This window comes from Diabrotica undecimpunctata, chromosome 3, assembly GCF_040954645.1.
Source record: "Diabrotica undecimpunctata isolate CICGRU chromosome 3, icDiaUnde3, whole genome shotgun sequence".
Taxonomy (NCBI): Eukaryota; Metazoa; Arthropoda; class Insecta; order Coleoptera; family Chrysomelidae; genus Diabrotica; species Diabrotica undecimpunctata.
The window spans coordinates 135,205,535-135,214,717 of record NC_092805.1 but is presented as its reverse complement, the minus strand read 5'-3'; the positions used below and the strand labels follow the sequence as shown (position 1 = coordinate 135,214,717).

Here is a 9,183-nt window from a genome sequence, read left to right as displayed (position 1 = left end):
GGTAGACTGTTGGTCACGTGAACTCAAGTACTCAACTTATTCAGTTGTGAAAACCAACATTTGGGAAGGGGATTCGCGCACAAAAATCATAATTCAACTTATCCAGGGATGAAACGTTAATCTTCATTCACGTGGAAGCCACTGTTTTCACTTAGTGAAGAATAATAAGACAGAAATTAAAAAAAGAGTAATGTAATGTGACATGCTTTTGAAGATTGCACGTGACAAGCCATAGGTTGCACAATAATTATTAAGTCCTTATTTTTTTATGAACACGATGGATAGATATGATTACCAAACGGTTAGTAATATTAAACAACCAAATATTGTGTAATATATCGATGTTAATTGTGACTTATCTAGGAGGAGCTTTAGATATTTTATAAAATTGTTTTTACTAATATTTTTATTGCATCACTAAATTTTTAATACATTGTTAAAATATATTTTCCTTGTTGCATTTACAAATATCAAATATTGGGGAATAAAAGTATAGTTTATATATATATATAAACATTATATTATATTTTATACATTAATACATGCTAGCTAGAAAGAACCAGACATCCTCATTTTCGAATTGCTTCAACCCGACCGATGTGGTTAAAAATATCCATTCATTAACCACTTTTCAGCTACATTAATATGCGCGGTCGTTGGTTCTTCCTAGCTGGCGATTAACATAGTAACTTCTCACAACACAGCTCAAAAAAATTGTGTCAAATAAAAAAGTTTTTTGTCCCTTACAAACTTAAAATTTATTTAAAGTATAATATCTCGAATATTACTGCTTTGTATGAAAATCCTGCTTCCCGAATATATTTTATTAGTGTTAAAATACAGAGTTAATATGTTTTATTGATAAGGATGTGATTATTATACATTTATTCCCAAAATTATTTGATATACACGTTGCTTGTTTTATACTTTATAAAATAAAATGTTAATAAAACTGTTTTCATACAATTTAATGTGGTTAGAATCCCTTTTTATTTATTATAATAATGTTACAAAGCGCTACAGTAAGCTTTCCAATTTAAAATGTGTGCAATCTTTGCCTGGGGAAAAAAGAAAAATGTTTGAGATCAGAAACAAATATGAGAATTTTGTTAAAGACGAAGAACTCAGCAAAAATCAACATTATGTTTAAAAGATGTAGATTTAATGAATCATCAATGCTTTAAATAGATCTTTATCGTATCATCCAATAAGTCTTCTGTCCATAACTTGACAAACATATCGTTCCAATTCCTTACTATGTTATCCTAAAATCTCATTTTGAAGAATGTGATGGTCATATGTGAAGACTTGTGCATATTTCTCTATTAAATCATAATATATACCACAAATATACCTATTTATATAAGTGACTCTATAACTGCATCTACGCATATACAAAATCATCTGAACCAATTAGAAATCTGGTTTAACAAATTGAAAGAGAATGAGATCAAATCAAAGTGATCTCCACTAACTACAAAAGAGAATGTTATGCAGCATTCATAAATGGCAAATAATTGCTAGAAAAGACAGCAATAAAATCCTTGGGTGTAATACTTGATAAAATATTAACATGAAACTCCATAGTCAATATAGTTCAACTGAATTTAATTTTAAAACCAAAATTTGACTTTCTTCTGAAAACAAGCTACTATTGTTGAAATGCAATATGCAATTTGGTCCTAGGAAATCCAATTATAGGGTTGCTCCAAACCATGAAATACCAAGATCATAAATACTAGAAATGTATTCTATACTTAATAGTATGTAAGCAACAAAACAGCCCAAGAATAGCTTGATAGGTCGCTATTTTTTCTTTCATAAAAATATCTTAGGCATTTTTAACAATTTCAGTCTGGTCAACTTTAATCTAATGTGTCGATGGTTTCCTAAAACTATAACACCAAGGGGCCCTAGTTATATATGAAACATAATCAATCTTTTTGTCCTACTGGTGTCAACATTTATGTGACTATGGAATCTGCTATTTTCTTGATTATTATCATTGGAAATGAATGTATATTATAGGCATACAGCAAATTTCAAAGGTGGATATGTAATACTTAGGTAGTAGTTGTTTAATTATTTAAATTTTGTATGCCATTTAGTTTTTAACAAAGCTAGTCCTGGATTTAAAAGTAAATTGAGGAAGCCAACATTTGTGTTAAAATGAAAACTATTATAATGATTAAAAAGAGTTGTCACTGGACAACTCTCTCGTATAGGTATCTTTCCAAGTACTTATGGTGCACTAAAGCAGATGGCTGATTAAAACACAACACAAAAACAGATCTATACAGATGAAATCATTAAAAATGGATTAGGAATTGAAAAAAAAGTTACTTGGAAAGAAAGTTTACAAAGGTAAAAACAAATGGCATGCTTAATTGCCATCATTGTTTTTGCCCTTACTACAAAATGGAACTTCAGATGAAAGCAATGTTTAATAAAAAGATCACAAATAGTAAATGTATAGGATGAAGTTTAGGTCAAAAATGTCATGAATAAAACAGCAGAAACATGCCACTTAATCATTGCACACAATTATTCACAAGTTAAAGAATCCTATTTTTGCTGTATTTTAGAGTTACACGTCACAAAATAAACGAACATTTAAAAGACAATTACTGTTTGGAAGATACTTTTTTATAGAAACTCTTTTATTTCATTTGTGTAATGTTTTCCACTACAATAGAAACATGATTTTTCTACCAAATTTTTTTTACAGTCTTTTGTCTCGTGTCCCTCTTTACACTTTAAACAACGAACGTTACTTTTACATTGTTTTATTAAATGACCGTATCTATAACAATGAAAGCATAGTAGGACCTTTTGCTCGTAGGGTTCTACCGGGATTCTTACATGATTAATGCATATATATTGTGGTAACTTAGATGCTTTAAAAGTAACAAAAAAGGTTTTTGTAGGCTTGTATTGTTTAGTACCGTCCGGTTTAATTACTTTGCGATTCATTCGTTTAACTGCCTCAACACTAAATTTACAATGCATATCAACTGGATTTATTTTCCCTTTAACATACCCTTCATCAAACTCATAATCTATATTTCGTATTATGCCAAATTTATGTGTAATAAATTTAGGAATATATGCCAACAAATTATATTTCTTTAAATTAACCGATTTTAATAAATTATTTGCCGATTTATAGTCTTTTAATTTAATTCTCAACCTATTACGCCCTATCGAATCTATGCAATTAATTTTGGAATCCAATTCTGGATGTTCTTTGAACAAAATATCTCCTATCCTAATTGCGTTTAATTTACCATCAAATTTATCTAGACTATTTTCAACATACACGTAAAAAGGAGCGATATCTACATTATTATAAAAACTTGGAATACGTACTGGTTTTTCGTTTATATCTGTTGTTGTCTCCGTATGTTTTACGTTAGAATTATTAATTATTGTACTTACATTTGGACTATTGATATTTTCTATTGTTGTTTTATCTAATACATTACGATTTGATTCTACGTCCATATCCCAAATATTTGGGACATCTATGTCACCTTTGGATGAGGGTTGAGTTCCAATTTGGGGGGTTTCACCACCCCCCTGGTTGGCACTCATATTATACACTCACTGATAATTAAGTTTCTTATAAGAACTACTACACTAGAAATTTTAACAAAATTATTAGAACTATATCTCCAATAAGAAGCATTTTTGAATAAGGTGATTTCCACCAAATCAACATAAATAATTTGATTTTACAGTCTGTCCTAAAGTTTTATATTTGTTCTACTTAGCATGGGTTAAAATATTTAGTATTAATTTTTGAGGTTTTAAAACTTTTGTTCACAAAATAGAAATATGGAATAAGGGTAAAATTTTATAAATAAAACATTATGAAAAAAAAAAACTTTGTATTTGTAAAAACTAAAATATATATACCAATTCTTTCAAATAAAAAAATATCAACAAAACATTTATACAGCCATAGGCATATTCAATTTGGGATGTGGGTTATAATTTTTTATTTCAAAATCATCAGCAGTAAAATCTTCAATGTTTTCCACTTTCCTTTTAATGATCAATTTAGGAAAAGGCCTAGGTTCTCTTTTGAGCTGTTCTTTGAGGACCTCTACATGGTTTAAGTATACATGGCTGTCTCCTAATGTGTGGACAAAATCACCAGGCTGAAAAATGTTAAATAGTTATGAAACAAATCACTAAAAAGTTTTCTTAAGTTTTGTAAAATTAATTTTCTGTCACAACTATGGTTCATTCAAAATATTGTTTTCTCAAGAGAAATATTTTAACAACATTTCAAACGGTTTATATGTCTTTTTGTATAAAAATGGCATTTTGGTTCCCAATATATTTGAAAAATCTAGTAGGTATTTGCAAATTCTACTTTAAGTCTCTTTTTTGTTTTTTAAAATTTTTATGTGTTAAGATTAAAGAATCTATAAAACTTGATATCACTTAATGCTAGAACTTTTACTTATGTGAAAATTTAATGATATTCACCATAGTAACTATATACGGCATATAGGGTAAATATTTTGGACTAAGGCTATATTTTTATTTAATTATTGATTTAATATAAACATAAATTATTAATTTATGTTTAAAATAAGTGTGTGTGTGTGTGTGTGTTTTATTGACAGTGGTTTTAACAACCAACTGGCCAGTTAATTTGTGAGTTCTCTCTTTACACAAGATAGGGTTAGTATCTACATTTAAAACTATTGTATTGCAATGACAGTTAAGAGATGAAATGTTAGAAACTTACTAATTGTTTACTCTGTTTTTACTGTTTTACTTTTAATTTTTTTTATTTATTTACTTTTTTTTATTACTATGCTAAGACATAAACCTGATTCAACAGCTCGAAGGTTTAGATCTTCTTAGTAACTTTTTTTATTTATATTATTCTCCATTTTTTTTGTCAGAGCTTTACTTTTAAACAATGAATATGACTGTATAAAATTTTATATACATCTAGCTCTTAAAGATGTGTTGATTAGAAGGTAATTGAACATTAACTTGAATGAGATTGGTATAAAAATTTGATATTTCAATAAAATGTAAAGGACATTCTATAACAGCATAATATGTTGTAGATCAGCTAGCTCCTCAAATACACATCCATCATTATTTGCCAGTTCTATTTTTCTTTTGTAGACTGGAGTCATATAATGATTGTTTTTTATTCCACAAATAGTTTTGGTGAAGCCTCTGTTGGAAAGTTGCTTAAACCATATCTTGACAGAAAGTTTAGGCTGTATGTTTTTATAATATTTGCCTATGAAATATTTATTTTATTATTCAAAAATAAACTTATTAACTTAAATTGTGACTGATTCCCAACAAAATTAGTAATTGCATTAAGATGCCACAAGAAAATAGCTTCAGAAGAATAAATAACTTAAAAAATTAAAATATCAAATGTTTTAAAGATGATCAGCATTATGGTCAAATACTTACTTTAAGGTCAGTAATATGGGCAATCATGTATGTTAGAAGTGCATAACTAGCAATATTAAAAGGCACTCCAAGCCCCATATCTGCAGATCTTTGATATAGCTGGCAGGACAGTTCATCATTAGCCACAAAAAATTGAACCAAGCAATGGCATGGTGGTAGTGCCATTTCTGGAATGTCAATTGGATTCCAAGCACACATGATAATTCTTCTGTCGTTAGGTCTTTCTTTAATTGTATTTATTATATGGGCCAATTGATCGATGCCTTGATTTTTATAGCTTTCATGCATTCCTTTATAGTCTGCTCCAAAGTGCCTCCACTGGAATCCATATATAGGTCCTAAATCTCCAGCTTCCCTATCTTTAAGACCTATACTATCTAAAAATTCTCTTGTGCTATTTGCATCCCAAATATGGACATTTTTGTCACTTAATTCAAAAGCATTTGTGCTTCCTTTTATAAACCACAATAGTTCCTCAACAACTCCTCGCCAAAATACCCTTTTTGTAGTCAAAAGGGGAAACGAATCCCGCAGATTGTATCTCATCTGAGCCCCGAAAATTGAATAGGTGCCTACACCAGTACGATCGACTCTTTTATTACCGTTCGTTATTATATGGTGAATATGGTCTAAATATTGATATTCTTCGTGCTTTTTATGTTGTTCTGATACTTTAGACGGTATACCATTGCAATTAGTATCCCCATTTGCTTTGTCTAAAGTAATTTCGATTGTAACTTTTTCAGCTTGTGTAGCCACCAAACTAAAAATTATTAGGCTATACTAAATATACAAATTGTTTACAATTACTTACCTTGACATTTTGGCACAAATATTTACTTCGAAATTATAGGGAAGGATTATATTTTCTATTAAAAATCAATCAACTATCACTTCTCTTTTTTTAATATCCAAGACAACGCTTGTTACAATCACCTTTTCCCGCGTATTTATTATTAGAATACGGTGACATGGAACAAGTTGGTTCAGAATTTTTTTGCACAGAATTTGGCGGTAAAGTTAAATGATACTGGCACAAGGTATAATTAATTCCATATCAACTGCCGTTAATAACGAAAAGTAAGAGTTCATTTCGTATGAAATAAATTAAAGATAATATGTTTTAAATAACTTTAATCTCATAAGGTCTTGAGAATTTTGACTAGTTACATTCAAAATGGAATTTAAAAAAAAATCTACAATGAGTTAGTTTATAAAACAACGTGTAATAAAAACGTTGTAATTGTATCATTCGATACAAATAATGTTTTAACATTTAATACAAAATTTATTATACCATGGCAATCCATAGTATGCGCATGTATGCGGCTAGCAGTCGATGTAATATGTGGTGCATAACTGTGCAATATTGAGGTGGTTGAAGTGCTGAATTTTTTTGGTTTAACAATGTTTTTATAATGTATATTATGTTGTACGCTTCAAATATAAAGAGATAAAGCTTTAGAAAAGTACATTTTGATTATATTGTGTTATGAATTCTGCAATTTTTGATTTATATAAAACAAGAATGAGTAAATACTTGTTTCTTTGGAGATTAGTTACAGTTAATTATTAGAAATTTTTTTGGCAATTGCCCTTTGATAGATTAGGGGATAGACTTGGCAATTAATCTCGAAAGAGACAAATATTTACTCGTTATTGTTTCATAGAAATTAAAAATTGCAGAATTCATAAAATAGTAGGTATAATCAAAATGTACTTTTTAAAAGCTTTCTCTCTTTATATTTGAAGCATACAACATAATGTTTTATAAAAACATTCCAACACTCAGGGCTGCCGCTAAGGTATTGGCCGCCCGTGTGCAACTTAATGTTTGCCGCCTCCTTTCCAACACTTTAGACATACATACTATTATTTAAAGAAATGTGCAGAAGATGCATAATATAACAATAATAATTTGTAAATAGATAAATACTTACTTGAACATTTAGACTTATCTCCATGATCCAACGTCCATATATTAACTAATGTATATATCCTTATATCCCATCCTAATATCCTAATCCGTCCATTTAATTAAAATAAACCGTGAATAGAAACATAAACACATAAAAAACTAAAAACGCACTTTTCGGGCTTTCGTCTCGGAAAACTTTTTGACAATATCTTTAATGTCCAATGTTGCACACACTTTATGTTCTACAGATAACATTGCTAAAGCAGAAAGTCTATCTTGATTGAGGATCGCAAATAGTTTTTAATAATCCTAAGTTTTGAAAACGACCGCTCACCTGTAGCTACAGTAACAAGTACAGTTAGGAATATACGTACTATTATAGTTAAGTTGGGAAATGTTGATACAAGATTATTTTCGTAAATATATTCAAGAATATTACTAGGACTTTTTTCTGCGGAAAAAAATGGTTGAATAGCTTTAATTTTTTCATATAAATCGGTTGCACTAATGTCAGTCTCTGAGCTGTTTATGTCTGTAAGGGCTTGATTCGCTTTCTCACAATTGGTTTTAAGTTCATCATCGTTTTTAACTTTGGTTATGCCATATATTACACTAAAATGTCTGTGTGCTGTTGAAGTAATTGGAACCGTCCTTCAATTGCTGTTATGGCAGCATCCAAAATCTTAAAATAAAAATTTATTTTAAATGACAATTCCGAAGATAATATAGGTTCATCAGCTCCTTAATACTCAAAATGCACTTTTCTTCTCATTCGTTCGGTAGAGGAGCTAGGGAAATCTTCTTCTATGTTAGCTTTTGTAGATATCTCTATGGATTCGGTTACAAAATTTGGAAAATGTTCATCAGAACGTTTGGTTATGAAATATTTTTTTAAATTATCAAGTGAAGATTTTATGTCAAATTTTGGACTTTGAAGGCGTTTATTTTACTTAAAATATCTTGCCACACTACAATAGAACACATGAATTTGAATTTCCAAATTTTATTTTTAAGGGATTTTGCTAAAGTCTTAGTATTCATATCCCCTGTGTTATCATTTTACAATTGTTCTAAAGCATCATATATTTCACTAATCTGGGTTTTTAATGGTGCGATTGCATCGATCCGACTCTCCCATCGCGTGTCCGACAATGCTTTTAATGTCAACTTTTGAAGGTACTTTAATGAAATGTTCTATCTAATATTGGAAGAAGAAAAAATACATATAATTCCTGTACAGTATTAAAAAATTCCACTTACTCAAAACTTATTTTTACTGCATCATTCACCACCAGATCTAAACTATGCGCAGAATAGGGAATAAAAAATGCTCGAGGATATTTGTCTAGATTTTCTTCTGCAATCCAATGTGTTTACCACGCATATTGGCTCCATTATCGTAACCCTGTCCACGCAAATTATTAATATTTATATTTAATTCATTCAGTTTATTTTCTATAAATTCAAACAGACCTTAACCCAGTTACGTCAGTTACAGGAGAAAAGCCCAAGAAGTATTCAAATATCTGAACTGGTGTTGAAGTTGAAACACATCTTACTACAATTGTTATTTGTTCTACGTGCGTTATATCTGAGGTACAATCTAACATGAATAGAAAAATATTTAGATTCTCGAATTTGTTTTAGGATAATTTCCTGAACAGAGTTTGCCAATAAAACAATCAATTCATTTTGATGTTGCCATCTTAAATAATGTGGTATATTTGTACAGTATCGCTATTATTGACATTAAATCCTCCGTCTCTATGCGCAGGAATATTCAATTGTTTGGTACTTTTTTCTATGGT

At 29.5% G+C, this 9,183-nt stretch overlaps 1 protein-coding gene across 1 annotated transcript; it reads right to left on the bottom strand.

Annotated features, from left to right (window-relative positions):
* Positions 1–3,877: 3,877 nt before the first annotated feature.
* Ts (Thymidylate synthase) lies at positions 3,878–6,428 on the bottom strand. Its single transcript, XM_072524882.1, has 3 exons — positions 6,272–6,428; positions 5,458–6,220; positions 3,878–4,163 (listed from the first exon to the last, which is right to left on the bottom strand). Exons 1-3 carry the CDS (start codon positions 6,277–6,279, stop codon positions 3,954–3,956), a joined length of 981 nt encoding a protein of 326 aa, XP_072380983.1. The 5' UTR covers positions 6,280–6,428; the 3' UTR covers positions 3,878–3,953.
* Positions 6,429–9,183: the final 2,755 nt, after the last annotated feature.